This window comes from Rhinolophus sinicus, chromosome 2 (genome assembly GCF_057876585.1).
Source record: "Rhinolophus sinicus isolate RSI-liver-muscle chromosome 2, RSI-T2T, whole genome shotgun sequence".
NCBI lineage: Eukaryota > Metazoa > Chordata > Mammalia > Chiroptera > Rhinolophidae > Rhinolophus > Rhinolophus sinicus.
In genome coordinates this window covers 99683805-99707015 of record NC_142502.1, presented here as the reverse complement: position 1 = coordinate 99707015, position 23211 = coordinate 99683805, and the positions used below count along the sequence as shown (strand labels likewise).

The window sequence follows — 23211 nt, the reverse complement described above, 5'->3', positions numbered from 1 at the left end:
TAAGTACAATATGTGATGTGTATAAGATCAGAAAAACAGTGCTATAAACAATGCTATAGAGCCAATTTCAGTTTACTGTATACTGTATATAACAAGGATATTATATCCATGTTAAATTTCCTGAGTTTGAAAATTTCACTATGGCTGTGTAAGACAATGTCTTGGTTCTTAGGAGATTGGCTAAAGCTTTTAGGGATAAAGGATCATGACATCTGCAAATAGTTCAGCAATAATAATAATAACGATAATGATAAGATATATTTATAGATATACATATACATATATATATCTTACGTACATATATCTCACAAAGTGATTGATAAAGCAAAACGTTACTTGGTAAATCGAGGTGACAGGTATACGAGAGTTCATTGTACAAGTCTTGCAACTTTTCTGAAAATCTGAAATTTAAAAAAATATAATTTAAAAAACACATCATTTATGTAGGAAAAACATACCTTCCAAACATCAGTTTAACTCTGCTGGAGGAAGGCGCTGCAAAGCAATGGAAAATGGATTTGTATTGGCAACTGGCTGTGGCAAACCAGGTACCTGGAGTACCCGTAGGCAGGTACCCAGCCAAGAGCTCACACTTGTCTTGCATAGCCTCTTGGCTTCTGGATAATTGATTAAAAACTGTCCAGAGAAACAAAGATACAGAAAGATAGATTTGCCTGCCTAATAATAGTAATTTCTTCTGTCATGCAAAAGGCACTTTGGTTTAAGCTTTTAAAAATTGATAATAAACACTAGTAAATTGAATTTGCCATAATAACTGGTAATTAAAGTTGTAATGTTACTTTTTGTTTCTTAATAACAGGAATTAGAGTCTGAGAGGGTTAAACTTTTGGAGGATGTGACTTTTAACAAGCGGAAGATGAAAGAACTTGAAGATAACCTCCTCTATAAATTGAGTGCTACAAAAGGTAGTGTGTTATCAAGAAGTAAGCAAATAATAGGTTCTGAATAGGGGTATGTTATGGCCTCTTTTCAATGCCCTTATGATTACAGATGTTAGGAAATAGTTATCAATGCAAAAATAAGTGAGGCAATTTCCATCTAGACATTAAAGAGGGATGGCAGAGAATCTGATTTTTGACTTAGCAAATGGAGTCTGAGCATTTGAGAATAACAACAGTTTTCTTGATATAATTGCTGTCTCCTGAGAAAAATAAGGACTCCCAGTAGAGGTAGGTAGCTCATAATAGGCTAATTTGCTTGCCCAAAGGAAACTAATGTGCTCAATCTACGTTTTTTTAGATTGACTCTTTCATTTGTCATTGAAATGCATTTACCACAGTGGGTTATGACGTTTGTAAACTCAATCGAAGGCACTTAAGCACCCAAGGCCCAGCTTACTCTGATCTGACTTGCCTCCCTCTTAGACGTCAGGAATAGAGTCTCCTCTGGGCAGTCAGATCATCATACCACACTCTGATTTGGGGATGGACTCTCTCTGAATATTTGAAAATATTTTATCCAAAGGAAAAAAATCAACAAACACTATATTGCTCTATAGTAGACAAATTAGAGCAACCTGAAGTCCACCATTGATTAGCAGTCTCATAATGAATACTTGCCAATAGCACTTTAATCCTTGGATTAAAAAAAAATCTTAACTTCCTCGAAGTACATTCTGCATCAGTCTCACAACACTCTCTAGCACTACTTTTAAGGTGACCTTGGGGAAAAGTCCTTGTGTTCTGCCTTACTTACACTGCCTGAACTGGTGAAGTTGTCCATCTCTTGGTCCAGTGACTTCTCCCACCATTTGGATACCTCTGGGTATTCTAAATACTAGCAAGGAGAGCTGAGGGCTCCTCACCAACCCAGCCAGAGTGTACTGGAGGTTAATCACAATTTGGACTTCCATAATAGCTGTAGCAGGCCCGCCAGAGTGACTCAGCACCTTCCCATAGCACTCATTCTAGGGTAGACCGGAACACTGCTATTTGCAGATATCGCAACCATTAGCTCAGCATGTCCAAAGTGTCTTTCTAAATCTTAAAATTGAAGTTATCATCATAGATGTGTTATTTCTATTAAAAACACTAATGAAGGCTAAAACTAAAATTAGGATTTTTGTTCCTGGTGAGACACTTCCACTAGCCCCCAATTTACTCTTGTTAGAGGCACAGAGGGACCAGAGTCCTCAGTGGCAGAGACTGTTTCACTACAGCAGGAGCAGAGAGTGTACCATTCAGCTGCAAGCTGGTGTGTAACATTTGGGTCAACTCCCACCATGAGAAAAGCTGGCTGGACAAACCAATGATGCTTTGGAGGAAATCCATACGGTGATAATGGAGGTGAAAGCCACAGCACATAAGGAACAGCTGAAATCACCGGGGTGAACGGAGACATGATTTTGTCTTCACACATTTGAAGACCAGTCATATGGGTTGCCTTGAGGACGCCTTTTTGCAGATTTCCAGGCAGAGTTGGGGGGAACCCCTTGCCAAGTACGTTTAGAAGAATTCAGGCATCAGATAGTAGTTGGACTAGAAGCCTTTTGGTGTCTTAAGATTCTGCCCACTACCCCGTGGGCTTTGAAGAAGTGGAGTTGAAAATTAACAGGATGCTTTCAGAAGTAATGCATCTCGCCTTTCGGCTTGCCCATCTCATGATCTACAGTCTTCCTGTTTGGTTTCTAGGTTCCTTGGTAGATGATGAATCTCTCATTGGTGTCCTCCGAACCACCAAGCTGACAGCAGCTGAGGTCAGTGAAAAGCTACACGTGGCCGCAGAAACGGAGGTCAAGATAAACACCGCTCAGGAAGAGTTCCGGCCTGCGGCCACCCGTGGGAGCATCCTCTACTTCCTCATCACGGAGATGAGCATGGTCAACGTCATGTACCAGACCTCCCTGGCCCAGTTCTTAAAGTTGTTTGACCAGTCCATGGCCAGGTGGGGCCTCGCTCCCCTCGCTCCAGAGCAGTCACTTAAAACGTGTGTTTGTACATACTCGCTTAGAAAAAGCTTTTCACTTCTTTGATTTTTAAAATGCCTTGCAGATCTGAGAAGTCTCCACTACCTCAAAAGAGAATTACAAATATTATTGAGTACCTGACATATGAAGTTTTCATATACTCCGTCAGAGGCTTGTACGAAAATCACAAATTCCTCTTTATACTCCTCATGACCCTGAAGATCGATCTTCAGAGAGGAACAGTGAAGCACAGAGAGTTCCAGGCGCTCATTAAAGGTGAAGGGTTTGGAATATGGAGGTGACATGGAAAGGATATTGCTTTTGATGTGCTCTTTGATGTACTGTAGACCCATTTTTACAATACATAGAAGAAGTTCTTTATTTGTACCTTTTTCTTTCTGATTTCCATTCATTTTGCTCTGATTCCTCAAGATAACTTATTTCAGGTCTATGTTAATGCTATGACTTTTAGTATATAATTAAGTGAAGGTTGATCATTGTCACCCATGATTAGGAGATCGGATGCCAAAGGAAGGAAGAGTGATGCTGATGATATGCTTTTTGTTGCAAAAGAGCAATTAATTCCTTAAGCAAGGGAGCATAATGACTTCTAAAACTGCAAAAATGGCGCACTTGTATTTCAGATTTGAAGTTAATCCTATTCATTGCTTATCTCCATGTTAAAAGTATAATTAAGAAGACCAAAGTATTTTCATTCAATTCAGTGAAACAAATATTTATTGAGCATACTATGCAAACCCACCATGCTACTGTTCAGGATACAAGTATAAGTCAGACATTGCTTTAAAAGAAGTAACAGTCTCATAATGGGAATAAAGATAATTTTAAAAATAACTGCAAAATGAGGCAAAATAACCTAAGTGTTATTAGAGAGCTAAGAACAAAGTGTTAGTGTTTAAAGGAGGGAGAGATTATTTGTGGTTCATGAGATCAATACAAGCTCCTTAGAAAATATAGCTTTGCAGGTTAAGCCATTAATTTTTCTGATTATGTGATACATTGGGAAAATGTTCCAATTATTATTTTTTTGCTCTTTGTATGTAGTTTAATAAATCATTTTCTGGCTGCCCCCTCCCCCAAAGGAAGAAAGTGGCATTTGAAATGGACCCTGAAGGACAGATAGAAATGAAGGGAACATCCCATACTGAGACAGAACAGCATGAGAGAAGAAACGAGTACAGTACGTAAATGTGAGCCTTGATTCCTAGAGGAAGGATTTTCTTGATTTGGTGAAATAATGAGTTGTGTGAGGTGGCAGTGTGGTTCTTTAGCAACCTTTTATTGCCCTTTAGGAAGATGACTTTGGCAGACAAGTGTAGGATTAGAGAAAAGAGGATCAAAGGAATCTGTTCTAATCTCCCCATCCATCGGGTAAAAACAATGGCAATGGAAAGGAAGAAACAGATATAAGGGTAGAATGGACTGGATGTCAGAGCCAAGAGATGGGTCAGAAATGAGTCTAAGGCTTCTGGTCTGTGCAAAGACTTCCAGTCTGGTTGGTTGAAGGAGGAACTTGTTTGAGGAGTGTTAGAGTAGGGAAATAAAGAATGTGATTTTTGTGACCTCGGTTTAGTCAGGGCAGGCTAGGTTTTGTGGCCATAAAAACAATACCAAAATTGCAATGGCTTAACGCAGCAAAGGCATACTTCTCATTCACTCGCTGTCCCACATGCTTGTGATGGTCACCCAGGAATCGAAATTGCTTCCATAATTACTATGGTGGAGGGGTGGGATGCTGGCTCCTAAAAGTTACCCCATGCGTGACACATATCACTTACACTTCTATTTCATTAGCCAAAGCAAGACGTATGGCCACATCCAACTTCAGAAAGAGCACAGAAATGCAATCCCCCATCTGCTTGGGAGAAGGGGAAACTGAATGTTTTGAACAGGCCTGATGACTACACAGACATATTGCATTTGAGATAGCCAGCAGATGGTTGCAAAGGATAGACCAGACAATTTAGAAGTCAGAAGATAGAGCATAGAAATAACCAAAGCCATGGGAACAGAGATCATCTAGGAAGAAAATGTAGAGTATTTCCAAGTTCATATTACAAGGTGATAAGACGTGATACACTTTTACCCTCATCATCCAATTTATAACAAGAGGCAGTAACCTGTAACTTCTTATTACTCTATCATTCTTTTTTATATAAATTTTATTGGGGAATATTGGGGGACAGTGTGTTTCTCCAGCACCCATCTGCTCCAAGTCGTTGTCCTTCCATCTAATTGTGGAGGGCGCAGCTCACTGGCCCATGTGGGACTCGAACCAGCAACCCCGTTGTTCAGAGCTCGCGCTCCAACCAACAGAGCCGTCCAGCCACCCCTACTCTATCATTCTTACTTTACCTCTTAATTTCCATTTTGGAAACTTTGTAAAGAATTTTGCATAATCACTGAAATTTCTTTGATGTTTTATTTCTTGTCATTCAAAAGAAAATGGAATATGTTATCTGGTTCATATTTTTCCCTCGGGTCCAATACATCTGGAGAAGTTGGTGTCCTAGAGTGTATGTAGGAGTGAGACAGTAAAGTATGTGCAGTACTAGGAACCAGGGAAATGAAATGGACTCTGCCGCTGACTAGCAGTGTGATCCCAGAGAGTGATCACCTGGTACCTCCATGTGCAAGAGGCTGTGCAGGCCCAGGGGAATCGATCAGTGCCACCTGGGAGAGATAGGGCAGGCTCTAGAGAAAGGGTCTAGATATACGGGTGTGTGGTGTCTGTAACATTTCAGTAAAATCGGCCTGAATTTACCAAATCTAGAAAGCTACTTTGAGTCACTTCAGTCATCTTGAAGCTCTCACATGGACTTGGGGCCACATCCTTAGTGTTTGAGGCACTAAAGCATGTGGGAATCTAGGCAGCAATGGGAGCAAAATGGGCCTCACAACTTAGGAAAGCCTCCTATCTATCTGTGGGATGTAAGTGGGATGGGAAGAATACTTTTGGATCCTTTCTTGTTGGTGAACTGGCTTTGCTTCCTGAATCCCATCTGCTGGTATGACCCCTGGGAAGGAGACAGATAGGACACAGAAAGAGGTGGGAAACGTGGCCTCTTGGTCCACAGTGGGTCATGGAAAGGACAAGGAAGTCAGAGTGGAAGGAGGTCCGACGCAAAGATCCTTGTCTCTTCCCTGTCTCCTGAGGCAGGTGGGTAGAGGAGGGTGCTCGAGAAGCATCCAGATAGAAGATGCCCCTGCATTCTGCACAGAGCCACATTCAACATGGAAGCTGCGTTACAGCGTTGGTGAAGGGATTGGCTAGATGGGTAAGCCTGAGCTTTGGCAAGCAGGAGTGTGGATGTGGAAATGTTGAGAGGCCTGGCTTACAGCAGAGGCTGGGAGTTCAAACCAGAAAGCTTAGGAGACTTTGTAACTGGAGACAAAGGACCAATCTGTGTGGATAATAGCCCCAGGTTGCCACAGGTCAGAGAGGATTTGCTCAGGGAATACAGTATAGGGATCCAGCCTGTGACTGAGACAAGTGGCAACTAGAGGGCAGCATGCAGATCTAAGGCATGTCCACATCAAGACATGGTCCCGTCACGCCTCACCTCTCCCCACCCAGCAAACCCAGCCAAACCAGAGCTATTACCTGAAAGAAACAAAGTATGTAAATCAGAGGAAATGAGAAACACAGCAACAGAGCAGGGAAAGAATTGGTGAGGAGAATGACCTTTGGCAGAAAAATAAAGCGAGCTGCATGTCTGGGTTGTGGTGAGAGCACATCTGTGACCCCAGTTCATAAACCTGGAGAGTCAGGGAGAACCAGACTGTACAAGATGCAGAGAGCCAGGGAGAGGAGTTTGGATTTAATTTGTTTGGCAATAGGGAGCCAGCGAATGCTTTATGAGCAGGGAAGTAGCATGAATAGAGATTAATTTGGACTGTATAATAAGATTAATTTGGACTGTATAATAGGTTGATTGACAGAAGTATAGTCAGCTCAGGAGTAAAACAGTTTTAACAAAAAAGCTAAACTGGCTTATTGTACCATTTGTATTAGTTTTGAACTGGCTTACATTTTGACCAAATTATTTTTTAAAGCATGATATGATTTGGTTTTTAATGTTTTTTACAAAGTTAATAAATATGGTCCTTAGATCATTGATATTTTTTATCATTTTGAACTCAGTGCTTATGGGGGAAAGAAGAAAGACAGACTTATCGTAGGAGAAATATTTGATATCCTAAGAGTGACTGTCACTTTGTATCAATTCCTCCTTTTTTTCTGCACTATTTGGTAGGTGCCTTTGATTTTCTGCTTCAATTGAGAATATCAGACACTTTGAAAAATGAAATAAATACCAGGGACAATCCTGCATCATGAGTAACTGATATACCTGTTTCCCCTGCCTGGTTATTTTAGAAAGATATCATCTTTCTTTTGTTGTCAACCATGGACAAAAGACACGTTAGGGGTGTGCTCTGCTTCTGGGTTGGATGGGACCTGAGCCTTTGAAAACAGAGAAAGTTAATGTCAAAATCACAGCCGATGATTACATAGCTTTTACCATGGGCCAAGACTGTCCTAAGCTTTCTGCATACAATAATTGATTCTAATCTTCATAGCAACCAGTCTGGTAGATGCTATTATTGCACCCATGTGACAGAAGAGGAAACAGAGAAATTGAGTTCTCTGTCCAAGTTTATGCAGCCAGCAAGTGTCAGAACCAGGATATTTGGGGAGAACAGGATGGGCCGTGATTGTTCTGGTTTAGTTTAGATGCACAGTATGTTTGCAAACACTGTTGTAGCTCAGATGTCCTCTGCTGATGTCTTTGAAGCTTATGGTCACATGAAAACTTTTTTGTTTTGTTTCGTTTTTTGATACAACCAATAAGAAAAGGAAGAGTTTGTCCCTGTGTTAGAGAAGCAGACTCTCTCAAGTCTGCAGGTGACTCTAGGGGTCGCTTCTATAGTAAACTCGGTTTTAGCAGAAACAGTGCAGAGTAATGTTTCTCTGTCACTAGGTGGCATGGGGTAGGGTGGTGGGAGGAAGGTGTGTATGTTCTAAACGTGTGGCACTCAGAATCACTGACCCCACTGGTGGGGCAAAGGGATTTTCATGAAAGGAGTACTGCAGCTCATTCACCTTCTCAGGGAGATGCCCGAGCGGGGAGCAGAGCCCTGCAGTTCCTGCCACCGCTTTTGTTGCCCAAGAGTTGATATATGAAGTGGAGGGAGTCAATGAGTTAGTTCTTCAGGAAGTTCTTCAGGATTTGAAAGTTCTGGAATCATGAAGAAGTACAAATTGGTAATTGTGAAATAGTCATGGGGATGTGAAGTACAGCATAAGGAATATAGTAAATAATGTGGTAGTAACTATGTATAGTGCCCGGTGGGTACTAGACTCGTCAGGGGACTCACAGCATAAATTATATAAATGTCTAACCACTATGCTGTACACCTGAAACTAATATAAAATAATGTGGAATGTCAACTGTAATTGAAAATTTTTAAAGGGAGGGGGAAGGTGAAAGGGGATAAAAGGTTCAAATTTCCAGCTATAGAACAAATAAGTCATGGGGATGTAATGTACAGCATCGGGAATGTAGTCAGTAATACTGTGACAGCATGGTACGGTGTCAGATGGTTGCTGGATTTATCACGGTGATCACTTCTTTAGGTATGTAAATGTCGAATAACTGTGGTGTACACCTGAAACTAATATAATATTGTATGTTAGCTATATTTTAATTAAAATATTTTTAAAATATTCAAACTAAAAGTTCCAGAATCACTATTTTGCATACATCTGAATTAAAAAACAGAGCTGGAACTATTATGATATTAATGAAATATTACTAAAGACATGCAATGGAGGAATTTTGACATTGTAAATATAGCCATGTATCTTGGTGAAAGACTGTCACATTGGGTATGCTCATTTGACTTGTGGTTTGCTTCAAAATATGATCCAACACTATAATTCACATTCTCCACTAGGCTGTGTGAGAGCAAGAGCCTTGTTCGGCTTTCTTTGCTTTCCCAGTGCCTGGAATATGCCAGATATATAGAGGGTGCTCAATAAATATGTTTTCAATAAATTAATAAATCAATGATTTGAACATTAGTTACCCCCTTAAAAATGTACAGGTATATTATATCAATCTATTCAGCTACCCATCTTGTTGACCTGGTAACAATTAGTATTGAATTCCAAACTTCTGGAGGAGTGATGACTAAGAGATTTTTAAAATCACACTCGAAAAGATCAGCCTATTCACTGATATCAAAATTATACATTTCAGATTGTTAAAAAAATAATAATAAATAAAAAACAACCAGTCACCTGAGTTGCAGTCTGTATCTTATAACATGGTATAAATCAGTAAATAAAACACTAAGACTTGAAGGAAATGTACCACAAAAAGATAACCACATTTTCTGTAATGTGGTTATTTTCCAGTTTTTCCATGTTTTCTGTAATATGGTTATCTCGTTTTTATTACTTAGAAAGTAAATTTCTAAAACTGAAGCACAATCTGACCTGATCCCACTGATGCCTTTCCCCAGGGGGCGCAGCTCTGGATCTGAAAGCCTGTCCTCCCAAACCGTTTCGCTGGATCCTCGATATGACCTGGCTGAATCTCGTAGAGCTGAGTAAACTCCCACAATTTGCAGAAATTATGAACCAGGTAACAAAGTGATGGATAAAAGTACAGATGTGTACACCCACATCTGGGACAGTTTAATTGGGGCTTCCTGGTGATGAGTCCTTCACCTAAAGGAGTCAACACGATAGTGTAGCTCAAAGGCTCTGTGGCTCTCTGGGGATGTCACAGGAACCTTTTCACAGGTGCAGGCTGCTGCCTTTTCCTTCTGTGTGGGGGGCATTCATAAGCCTGCTTGAATTGCTGTCAGAATCAGACCCAGTGGGTGGACCCCTTTATTGTAGACTATTGACGTTTTTACATTTTCACTTCTGCCTATGATTGAATAATTTGTGCACATTTGAACTTCACGCAAATTAAGAGGTTGAGGTCCTTTTTTAAAAAATCAATTGTTTTAATGGTGAAAATACAAAATGGTAAAATAAGTCCTGATTTACTGTTGTTTTCTTATTTGAAATGTAAGTTGGTTATTGTGGATTAGTTGTCCATTCAACTCTAACTGGAAAACAATTATGCAACTCAAAATAAAGATAGTTGTTTATTACCTGGGTCTGTTGGTTTCTGCCTGTCACTGATGGAGGGCCTACCATTCCAGTGTCGTAGCTAATAGTCATCTTTTTTGTGCTTGGGGGTTATGGACAAATGAGGTGGTACGTAGACTGCAAGTTGGCAGAGGCCTCATGCTGTCATCATGTGATTCCCTCCCCCTCGACCCCTCCCCCAGTGTAAACTAGGTGTGTCCATGTAGTGGTCTCTCTGGAACATTGGGTAGACTCCACCTATTTATACCTGATTCGATCAGAGTCAAATGGATAAAGTCCCTGGATTCCATCTGTGGTGGACAGTAAGCTTTGTTTTGTAGCACAGCCACAGATGGGTCCCCCAAGCCCAAACAAATAACCTTGAAAACCAAAGTGGTCTTAATCTGCTGGGAGACTGGATAAGGGAGACCTTCACGCATCACTGGAAAAGTCACTCAAAAACCATAGCTGACAAGCTATATTGATATAGAGAGATGCATTATCGTTTACCACTGTCAGTTAGATGTTAAATACTGCTGGTATAGAATCTGATAGCTGCTGCTGCCTACTATGAGGTAAGTACTTTGCAACAACAGTCACCGTGCAAGGGAAATATTATTGACGCCACTTTAGAGATGAGGAAACTGAGATTCGAAGAGGTTAAGTACTCGCCCAAAGCCACATGGCCCATAAGTAGCAAAGCTGTAATTTGACCTCATGCTCTTTCCCTGACAGCAGGAGTTATTGCTCTCTAACTCCTTTCACACCACTGGGTGGGCCAGACATGAGGGGAGGATTCGTTCTCAGGAAACGTGCATTTCTGTCTGGGGATCTGCCATCAGTTGGCGGTGGTTTGGGCCTGTCTATGGGAAGGAAGGGAGGAAGTAGAAGAAGATCAATCTCCCAGCTGAGTGGGTGTTGGGACTTGAAACAAAAGTAGCCTCAAACAGCAGCTGCCCTGCCATGTCATCTTAGGCCAACTGTTTAACACCGGGCAGTAGTTTTGATAACAGGACTGGCTGGAAAGGGAGTGGGAAATGGAAGTGGTCGGCAAGGGGTTGGAAGTTATCCCATTGCCCATCACAGATGCAGCTCGCTCTGGAAGCTCTACTGTGGTAGAGTCAAAATCAGCAGATGGAAGGCTAGTAGGCTGGGAATAAACACCTTTTTTCTTGTACCTCCTTCTCTCTAGCCACTATTGTGGAGGAGGCCTCCAAAATACTGTGGAGAGTGCGCTGTGGGTAGCAATGAGCAGGTACCAGCTCAGTAGGGGGAGCTGCAGCAGTACCCAGGCCCTGGGAGCTGCATGCCAGGCAGATTCTTTGGGAGCAGGCAAGTGGGGAGAGCCACTGAACCAGAAGTGATGTGTGACACGGAACCAGAAGTGATGGCACACTTTAAAACACACCTTCTCTCAACCGTAGCTCACACCTGACTGACTACACAGAACAAGTTGAAACTTGTCACATATTGTTACTAAGCTTTGCGGCGCTACTTCCCATATTTAAGATCCTGCCTTTCCGTTGTATGGCACTCGGCATCCAATGGAAAGGCAGGTATTTTGTGATCACAACAGAAAGGCTCCATGTCACACATGACTTCTGGTACAGCAATCAGAATGGTCTATATCAGTGGTTCTCAATTCAAGGGCAACTGAGTGCCACTCCCCACCTGCCTGAGAGCACTGGACAATGTCTGGAGACATTTTTGATTGTCACAAACTTGGGGGAGGACTGTTACTGGCATCGAGAGCGTAGAACCCAGGCATGCTGCAAAACATCCCACAATGCACAGGACAGCCCCTTCAACAAAAAAAAGAATCTGGCCCCAAATGCCAATTGTGCTGAAGTTGAGAAACCCTGGTCTGTCTTTTTTTCCTGCCCAATCATTTAGTGTAATTGATTCATGGTCCTAATTTTAGTGAATAATGTAGAAAAACAATGGTTAACTGAAAGGAGAATAGTAATATCCATGCTATTTGAGTCATTGATTCCGAAGAACAATATGAATTGTGTGGTTATATTTGAAAAATTATGTGCCTATAATGACCCTCTAATGTTAATCAGAATCCTCTCCAATATATTCCAATTGCACATATTCCTATGGCTTGAAAATTGAACTTGTTTATTTTAGATATCTCGTAATGAGAAAGGATGGAAAAGCTGGTTTGATAAAGATGCTCCAGAGGAAGAAATTATCCCTGATGGATATAATGATTCACTGGATACCTGCCGCAAACTTTTACTTATCAGGTGAGAATAGGTATTAGCAGAGCTAGAAGCATCACTTATCATGTTGTCAAATCATAGATCTTACCTCGGTGAGTTTTACCTCACTGTGTCCCAGTAGTTATTATAAGAAATGTGTGTGCTCCCAAATTGCAGTTTTGGATGGCAATTCTTTAGTTCCATGACAAGCAACTAAAATGGTGATGGTGCAGGGAATGGTATGTTTTGACAACGTATGGATGATAGTGCTTTTAGGAAAAAAGCATGAAAAATATGCTCGTATTATTTACTTCATTCATTATTTATTGTTGAATTTACTTCTTTAAAAAATACATCTCCCAGAGTCACAAAGCAATTAGTTTATAAGCTGAAATTCAATTTCATCTGAGAAAAAAGCATAAATATTGCACTATTGAAATATATAAATGTTGTTTTGACTATTAAAATGGAAGTAAAACTTTGAAACTGATGTTAGGGAAGAAAATTCTTTTTTCTTTTATTTTCTTTCTCAACTTGTCATGTTTTCTCAATATCCAGTAGCTCAAAGAAGGCTTCTGTATTAGAAGATCAGTGTGGTGTGTGTGAGTGTGTGTGAGTGTGTGTGTGTGTGTGTGTGTGTGTGTGTGTGTGTGTGTGTGATTGGTGGGCAAGGCAGGCGGCTGGAGTTGGGAGGAGATGAGACCACCAAAAGAATAACAAAAAGATGCTGGATGATTTTGGATCCGTTTTCGTCTTTCCTAATGTTACATACCTGAGCTTGTCTTTCTTACAAAAAGTTGTTTCCTGGATATTGTCACTTTCTGAGAGTGATCACATACAGCAGTCAGCAATGGTGACTTCATGGTCTACAGCGTGTGAAAGAGCTGCTTGTTTTTATTGGAATAGCTATATCTATCTTTTATCCATTATGTTACAATTGAATCTCTGTCAAGTGAATAGTGTAATCTGTAGAATTTGTCTGTGATCTAAGATATCAAATATGAAATGGCATTGTTTAATGTGTCGCTGTGTTTAGAACCTACTACAGTGCAAGGTACACAGATGGTGTTAAATAAATGCTTGCTGATCAACCTACTTCTGACCCCTTTGACACATTAATTCCCCCTCCCCCTAAGACTGCAGAGCTTCAGCATGTGCGGCCGGTCGGCCACTGCAGTGCGGAGCTGACAGAGGACAGCTCCCTTTGCGTCCTGCTGAGTCCTCAGCACCTAGAATGGGGCCTAATGTGTCGTGGGCACTTGGTAAATCTTTGTCAAAGGATAAATGTGCCCCTTCCTTTTATTAGTTTCAATGAGGAATTGCTTATCCGAAGCTCACCCGGGATCATCATCGATGTGTTTTCTAAAAAATAACCAATTAATGCTTCAGAGTAGTTGCTGCTGCTTCTGTAAATGAGACTTCTAAGCTGACTTCTAAGTTTCCTTCCAGACTGGCAACAGACCCATGTTGTCACTGGCTCTGCCCTGCTTCTTGCCAATGCTTAGCCCCAAACCACACGATTAAATTCGCACTCACCCAAGGATAGAAAACCTTGCCATCCCGCTCTTACACAGATCTGCATAAGAGAGAATTATGTTTTTGTCCTTTGCTAATGAAAAGGTTCTTTACATGCTTAAAATTCGATGGAATAAAAAAACGAACAGACTAAATTTTTTCCTCTAACTTGTATTCATTTCTAGGTCTTGGTGCCCAGACCGTACTGTTTTTCAAGCAAGAAAGTATATTGCAGAATCTTTGGAGGATAAGTACACAGAACCGGTTATCTTAAATCTGGAGAAAACTTGGGAAGAAAGTGATACACGAACACCTCTAATATGTTTCCTGTCCATGGGTTCCGATCCCACGGTTCAAATTGATGCATTGGCCAAGAAACTGAAGCTGGGTATGGTCAGCAATCTGTGAAATTTAGCAAAACCTTCACATACTTGCCTCAAATTTTGCCTTTCATAATTTCATACCTGATTCTAGAAATAGATCCATAAAACTGAGTTAGGAAAAAAACAGTAAACTCCTTCCTTTTTCCACCCTTTTCAGAGCTCCTAGAGTAAGGGACTGATAGCAATATCTTTGTACAGCAAGGAACACACTCACCTACCACATCCTATTTGTCTTTAGGTTGTAAGCAGGTGGCCGTACTATGTGGATCATATACTGGCAAGAATGAACATACAAGAGCACATTTTATTGCCATGTCTATACAAAATTACAACAAAGTCTATTTTTTGTCTCAAATTAAAACACTATAACCATTATTGTAATGCATAGTAATTGGGGATTCACTCATTCGTGCTTTCATTCAATAACCATTTAAGCAGACAGGCAGTGTGGTAGATTCCGGGAGTATTCATTCAGAGATGAATACAGCGTAGCTGGGAAAGGTAGACATGGGAACATGTAATTGAAGACCATGTGAGGACCACAACAGAGGTCCGTAGTCATGCCCGGTTCCAAGATCCAGAACTACTCAGACTGCAGGGCTAGAGGGGAAAGCATCACACTGAAGAAATGTTAAGTACATTTTACCAGGTGGGTTGGTGGGAAATAGAAGGAAAATTATTCTGGAGGGAGGAGACAGGGCAAGGAGTTATAAATACATAAGTGGTGAGAGCAGTGATTGGGTCATCAGGACTAAAGGACAAGGACCTGCATGATGCAGAACCCACCTTGATAGGACTGAGCCATCCTCTTCTACGATGGCTGTTTAATCTGCTCTTCATCCTCTGAAAAGCTGAATGTTGTTGGAAGTGCCATTGGGATCTTCCCGGTTCATTGGCAAAACAATAACTTGTCAGGTTAATTCATTCATGTCTTTATAAAGATTATAAAAGTGATTGATTATGAATCACTAAACCTACCCTATGCTATAAAACTTACATTGTGTTTATTATATAGTTAATATGAACATGATATAAAATCAATTCAGTTATCTCCAGGTATTTGCCATCTCCCTCTCCACTAAGAAGTTACTGGAAACCATTAGCTTATTACCATAAACATGATCTGTGTTCACTCACACTTTTGTCATCTTCACTTTGTTCTGGTCATTGTTACCACACCATTCTATGTTCTATACGGATCCGTGTTTGAATGGCTCTTTTGGCAACTACTCATGGTTAAGTCTCATTAACCACCTTTAAAGTAGGCTGTTTCGCTCTGATATTTAGAGGACTGCAGCATGCTAGTCTTCTGCATTGGTCTAAGAGTGGTGCTTCTCTTACAGCCTTGTAGTTTACAAATCTTTGTGTGGATCTATGGGTCTTTGTCCAGCAGCTTCTATGCCCCAGTTCTCTCTGCATATAGGTTCCTTTTTTGCTGTGTTGCCACAAAGCAATCTCTGTGTGACAGAACTCATGGCCTCTGGTGGCTCGTGGGCTTACATGTTCACTAAGTTCAGCACTCCCAGGGAAACTCCCCTTATTCCCTTAGTCACAAGTCCAAATATCTAGGGAAGAAATTTATTGGGTTTTTTTGATCATGTGCTCCTCTCTGTGCCAATCAATGAACTGTTGCTGTAGAGATGGGTTTATAGCAGGAATCACATATATGGAGCTAGAGTAGGGGGCATTTCTTAGAAGAAGATACTGTTTCTAGAAGAAGAGCATGTTACACTAGACTTACCATTTCAGATGTTAGTAATGTTTTTGTCTAAGACAAAGGTTTAGACAACAGAATTTAAAAATTCAAGGTCTTTTGTGGGAGAAATTGTAACTGAGAAATTATGACCTTAAATAAATACGTAAGGCCAGAATTGTGCTATCACCTTTAGTGTTGTTACATGTTATACTGCTTTGCTTGGCAAGTTGGTAATTTCTTGCTAATACTTTGCTTTTCCAATGATTGTTCAAGCTTCTTCTATTGGTTACTTTGTTAGCAGAAACAAAGTAGATTTGATTTTAACACTGAAGGACCCAATGAATTATACAGAATTCATAGGTAAATCATTTTTAGGAATGTTAGGAAGTCATACCCTGTTCATTGCTTTGGGTTAAAAATCCCACAAATAGGTGTGAAAATGAAACTATTATGTAGATGGAATAACATGTTAATCTAGTCCCAACTAGAAATATTTCATATGGATATATGGATAATAGATAATCATAGAATACTCAAGGTAAATAAGACTCTGGAAATCTTGAAATCCATTTACCTCATTATACACCTGGAGAAACTAAGATCTGGAGATAAGGCCAGAAAGATAGTTGGTGACCAATCCATTTCAGGACTCATCTCAGGGCTTCCCAATCCCACTTCAGTAATCTTTCTCTTTAATTCCCTCTCACTGCCTTTATTGGATGAATTAACCAGTTACCTGACAGCAACTTGAGGGATGGGAGATAATTTTGCACAAAAGCTCTGGGTACCTGGGCAAACAGTAGAAAACAGATGGATTTAGCGTAAGAACCCTACTAGGAGCCTGGGTGAAGAGAAAGGGGCTGAAAGGAAGGTGGCTTTGGAAATAGAATCCAAGAATGGAGACAGTGGAAATGTAATGGCTGTGTGCAATGTCAGAGGGATAGTGGATGGGGGGAGGGGGTTGACACAGTGTGAGGGATGTAAATGATAAATGTCTAACTATTACATCGTTTTGTGCATGGAAACTAATAAAAAATAATAATAAAAAAAAATTTAAAAAAGAAAGTAGAATCCAAGCACAAATAAAAGAGCATAACCAAATGAAATACAAACTCACAAATATACCAAAGTATAAATTACAAAATGGGCATAACAATGTATACAGATGAAAAATTAAAATAATAAGAGAATGGTATGTAATTATGGTAATAAATTTAAATATCTCAATTAAATTGACAAGTTTGTAAAAAAACAAATTTACAACATTTTCTTTGAAAAGATAGAAAAACCTAAACAAACCAGTAAAAATCAAGATGAGAAAAATTAGAAGTTTTAAATTTTTTACCTCAGCAAAGACTGGGTTTGGATGAATATATATATATATATATATATATATATATATATATATATATATATATATATATATACACACACACACACACACACATATATCCTTTAAAACCTTCACATACTGCCATTCGACTACATGGATGGATCTTGAGATTATTATGCTAAGCGAAATAAGTCAGACAGAAAAAGTCGAGAACCATATGACTTCATTGATATGTGGATATATAACTGAAAGCAACAAAGGAAGAAGACAAACAAAGAAACAAAAACTCATAGACACAGACAGTGGTTTAGTGGTTACCAGGGAGTTGCGGGGAGAGGAAGTGGTAGAGGGGGTCATATATGTGGTGATGGAAGGAGAGCTTACTCTGGGGTGGGGGTGAGCATACAATGTGATACACTTGAAACCTATGTAATTTCACTAACCATTGTCACCCTAATTAATTTAAAAAAAACCTTTGCTATGCTATATTCCATTTCAGAATGTAGAAAAAGAGGATACATTTTCCTCTTCCTTTTAAGGGAATAGTATTAACCTGATATCAAAAATAGACTAAGATAATAACTGGATAAAAGAAGAAAACCACAGATTGATCCTACTTATAGAAATATAAGATCTTAAGTAAATGCAAGCAAGAAAAATTTAGTGTAACATTATAAAAATAACACAAAAATAATATTAATGATGTGCCTTGATCAAGTAGGAATGCATGGGTGAAATAAGAAAGATAGATATCATAGTAAGAAATCTTATCACAACAATAAGTGACTTTCCCTTAAGCTATCATTTTATTACCTTGATAGATGCTAAAAGGCCTTATCTCCAGACTTTAGTTTCTCCAGGTGTAAAAAAGCATTTTATAAAAATTCAACATTTGTATTTGGCCTTTAAAAAGTAAGAATAGAAGAATATTTTGTTAATGTGATAATGAATATGAACTTCAAACATCAACCTCATACTTATTGATGAATGCCTAGAGACATGCCCATTAAAGTCAGGAAGAAGATAAAGATGTCTGCTACCACCACCCACTACTATTTACTATTGTTGTGGAAAATATAGCTAGGGTATTGTAAGAATCATAAATAAAAGATATAACTACTGGAAAGGAGGGACAAAAAATCATCATTATTCTCAGACAGTGTAATCGTCTAACTAAAAAACACAAATGAATCAAGTGAAAAACTATTAAACTTAACAGGATAGTTTAGTAAGGGCTGGTCACAAAATAAATATATTAAAAATCAATGGAGCATACTTGTAAAATAAAATGTAAAAATCCCATTCACTATAGCAATAAAAGTAAAACTAAGAAATAATTTTTAAAATACCCATTAGAAGAAAACTATAAAACTTTCTTGGAGACATAAAAGTAGGATAGAATAATGGGGAGTTAAACCACATTCTCAGAATAAAGATTTAATATTGTAAAGATGTCAATAGTCTCTAAATTAATCTATAAATTGAATGCAAGTCTAATTGAAATTCCAACAGTATTTTTTTTCTAATGGGATAATAGAGGGGTCTTAGATCATCTAGAACAATAAATGAACAAGAATAGTCAAGAAAGCTTGAAAAGGAAAAAGAATAATGGGGAATGAACACCACCAGATTTTTAAAACTTTATCAAATGGCAATAATTTGATCAGTGTTAAACTGGCTCAGTTGATAAACAGATCAATGAAGCAAAATAAAAGGCCCCAAATTAGACTCAGTGTATGTAATAGCTTAGTCTATGACAAGATTCATATTTCAAATCAATGGGGGGAAATGAATTAGCCTATAAACAGTGTTGGGATAGCCGGTTAACTTTAGAAAAAAGTAAGAATTTTACCTCACATTAAACCTCAAGGTTAATTCTAAGTAGAATAAGGTTTCTTTTTAAGGTTTTTATTAAAATATAGCTCACATACAATATTGTATTAGTTTCAGGTGTTCTCAATAGTTATTCAACATTTATGTACCTAAAGAAGTGATCACCATGATAAATCCAGCAACCATCTGACACTGTACCACGCTATCACAATATTATTGACTATATTCCCCATGCTGTACATTACATCCCCATGTCTTATTGGTTTTATACCTAGAAATTTGAATCTCTTATTCCCCTTCATCTTTTCCCCCCTTTTTTATTTTTCAATTACAGTTGACATTCAGTATTATTTTAATTTCAGGAGTACAGCATAGTGGTTAAACATTTATATGCGTATAATTTATTACAAGTGATCCTCCTGATTAGTCTAATACCCACCTGGCACTATACATAGTCATTACCATATTATTGGCTATATTCCCTATGCTTTACTTTACAGCCCCATGACTATTTTGTAACAACCAATTTGTACTTCTTAATCTCTTGCCATTTTCACGCATTCCCAGTTCCCCTCCCATCTGGCAGCCATCAAAATGTTCTCTGTATCTATGAATTTGTTTCTGTTTTCTTTGTTTATTTTGTTCTTTGTATTCTACATATAAGGGAAATCACATTGCATCTGTCTTTCTCTGTCTGACATAACTTCACTCAGCACAATACCTTCCAGGTCCATCCATGCTGCTGCAGATGGCAAAGACCTGTTCCTTTCCATGGGTGAGACATATTCCATTGTGTATATGTACCACCTCCTCTTTGTCCATTCATCCATCCATGGACACCCAGGCTGCCTCCACATCTTGTCCATTGTAAACAATACTGCGATGAACATATGGATGCACACATCCCCTTGAAATAACATTTTGGATTTCTTTGGATAAATACCCTGAAGTAGGATTACTGAGTCCTTCTTTGTATCTTATTATAGCCTTTGTTTTGTTTGTTTGTTTTTTTATTAGTTTCAGGTGCACAAGACAAAGCAAAACTTAGACGTTTATCATTTATATCCCTCACACTGTGTGAACCCCCCTCCCCCCATCCACTATCCCTCTGTACGTTCCCCAAATTAATTTTCAAACCCCCATGACCATCTTGTTTTGTTTTTTAAAGATTTTTTATTGGGGAAGAAGAACAGGACTTTATTGGGGAACAGTGTGTATACTTCCAGGACTTTTTCCAAGTCAAGTTGTTGTCCTTTCTATCTTAGTTGTGGAGGGCGCCGTTCAGCTCCAGTTGCCGTTGGTAGTTGCAGGAGGTGCAGCCCACCATCTCTTGTGGGAGTCGAACCGGCAACCTTGTGGTTGATAGCCCACTGACCCATGTGGGAATTGAACCGGCAGCCTTCGGCATTAAGAGCATGGAGCTCCAACCACCTGAGCCACCACCAGGCCAGCCCTAGCCTTTGTTTTTTGTTTTTTTTTTAATTAGTTTCAGGTGCACAAGACAAAGCAAAACTTAGACGTTTATCATTTATATCCCTCACACTGTGTGCACCCCCCTCCCCCCATCCACTATCCCTCTGTACGTTCCCCAAATTAATTTTCAAACCCCCATGACCATCTTGTGGTTACCGACTATTTTTCAAAACCTCTCACCTTCCCCTTATCCCCACCCCACCGCCCCTCTAGCAACCCTCTGTTTTTCCTCCATGTTTCCAAAGCTGTCTCTGATTAGTTCATTCACTTATTCTTTTCTTTAGATTCCGCATATAAGTGAGATCATATGGTATTTGTCTTTCTCTTTCTGACTTATTTTACTTAACATAATGTTCTCTAGGTCCATCCATGTTGTTGCAGATGGTAAGATTTCTTTCTTCTTTATTAGCCTTTGTTTTAAAGGCTATTTTGTCTGGTATAAGTATTGCTACCCAAGATTTTTGTTTGTTCTTATTTTCATGAAATATCTTTTACCATTCCTTTACTTTCAGTCTATGTGTGTATTTCAATCTAAAGTGAGTCTCTTGTAGGCAGCATATGTAAGGGTCTTGTTTTTCTTATGCATTCAGCCGCCCTATATTTTGATTGGAGCATTTAATCCATTACATTGAAAGTAATTGTTGATAGATATGTAATTATTGCCATTTTATTATTGGTTATTTATTTATTTATTTATTTATTTATTTATTTATTTTCCTAAAGAAGTCCCTCTAAGATTCCTTATAATTCTGGTTTGCTGTCAGTGAACTCCTTTAGCTTTTTCTTGTCTGGGAAGCTCTTTATCTGTCCTTCGATTCTAAATGATACCTTTGCTGGGTAGCATAATCTTAGTTGTAGGTTCTTGCTTTTCATCACTTTGAATATTTCCTTATTTCCCTTCTGGCCTGCAAAGTTTTTGTTGAGAACTCAGCTGACAGTCTATGGAAGCGCACTTGTAGTAACTGCTTTTCTCTTGCTGCTTTTGAGATTTTCTCTTTGTCTTTAATCTTTGGCACTTTAACTATGATGTGTCTTGGTGTGGGCCTGTTTGGATTCATCTTGTTTGGGACACTGTGTTTCCTGAGCTTCCATGTCCATTTCCTTTGCCAGGTTAGGGAAATTTTCCATCATTATTTCTTCAAATAGATTTTCCATTCCTCGCTCTCTCTCCTCTCCTTCTGGTACCCATATGTTGTGAATGTTAATATGCTTGAACTGTCCCAGGGGCCTCTTAAACTATCCTCAGTTTTTTTGATTTTTATTTTCTGTTCTTTTGCTACCTTATCTTCTAAATTGTTGATTCGATCCTCTATTTTATCTAATCTGCTGTTGTGTTTCTCTAATATATTCTTTATTTCAGTTATCGTAGTCTTTATTTCTGACTGGTTCTTATGTTTTCTACTTTTATGTTTCCTATCTCTTTGCTGAAGTTCTTTCTGAGATCACTGAGCATCCTTATAACCAGTGTTTTGAACTCTGCGTCTGGTAGATTGCTTGCCATTTTGTTTAGTTCTTTTTCTGGAACATTGTTCTGTTGTTTTATTTGGGACATGTTTTTTTCTGTCTCCCCATTTTGGCTCCTCCCTGTGTTTGTTTCTATGTATTAGTGAAGGCTGCTATGCTTCCTGGTCTTAGTAGAGTGACCTTATGTAATAGGTGTCCTGTGAGGCCCAGTGGTGCAGACTCCTTGATCACCAGAGCCAGGTGATCCAGGTATGTCTGTTTTGTGGGTTGTGTGTGCCCTCCTGTTGTAGTTGAGCCTTGATATTTTCCCTTCAATGGTAGGGACTGACCCTTAGGATGATTGGTTATGAGGACTGGCCATGACTACAGTGGAGGAGCTATTGTTCAGGGCCTGCCTTGCAGACCAGGATTCACTTTAGCAGGGCTCTAGTGCCTCCCCAGTGTTCCTTTTGGGTGTGGCATCCCTGGAAGTGTCTGGGTGATGCTCAGGCTGAGTCCAAAGATGGCCACCAGGCGTGCCAGCCCTGGGGCCTCCTGGGAGGGGACCCACTGCAGGCCAAGTTCAGCTGCAGCCTGTGCCCTGCCCAGAGCAACCTGACATGAGCCACAAAGCAATCCACAGATGGTTGCCACCCACACAGGCATGGAGGTGACTTGAGAGGCCAAACAGCAAACCAAGGCTGGCTGTCACTAATGCCGGGCTAAGGGCTGCTCAGCCAGATGTACAGGACACACTCAAGCCAGATGCTGCTTGTTTGGATTTTGTGAACCTTTGAGAGATTTTAGGAATGTCCATCTTATAAGCCAAAGCAAGTTGTTTGTATGGAAAAGCCACTAGAAGTGGCTTGGGTGGGATGGAGTCTCAGGGAATCAGGGTGAAAGAACAGAGTGAGCCAGGTAGATGGAGACTTAGATATGGCAGCTGCCTGTGTCTGCATGATGGGATGTGGAGGGCTCAAAAAAAAAAAAACACAAAAAAAACAATGGCTTCCATCAGCTCCTCCATCTGAGGTAAAGCTGCCCCTCCAGTCCTTGCCCTGAAGCCAGACAATTCAGTTGCTCCCCGTATGTCCCTGGCACCTTTTGAATTGCTGCCCTGGCACTGGATCTCAAGCAAGTGCGTCCATCAGTGAGTAAGTCCATGCACAGGCCCTTTAAGAGGAACTCCTGGAACTGTAGTCACCCTCCTCAGCCACAATTTCTGCTGTTTTTC

General features: G+C 39.7%; 1 protein-coding gene across 1 annotated transcript in view; it reads left to right on the top strand.

Annotated features, from left to right (window-relative positions):
• The window catches only part of DNAH8 (dynein axonemal heavy chain 8), a 369939-nt gene that overhangs the window by 286162 nt on the left and 60566 nt on the right, over positions 1-23211 (top strand). The window contains exons 77-82 of the mRNA XM_088795770.1: positions 821-926; positions 2652-2904; positions 3012-3202; positions 9476-9597; positions 12228-12346; positions 14002-14204. Of these exons, the coding sequence (XP_088651896.1) occupies positions 821-926; positions 2652-2904; positions 3012-3202; positions 9476-9597; positions 12228-12346; positions 14002-14204 (994 nt within the window). The remainder of the gene's footprint in view (positions 1-820; positions 927-2651; positions 2905-3011; positions 3203-9475; positions 9598-12227; positions 12347-14001; positions 14205-23211) is intronic.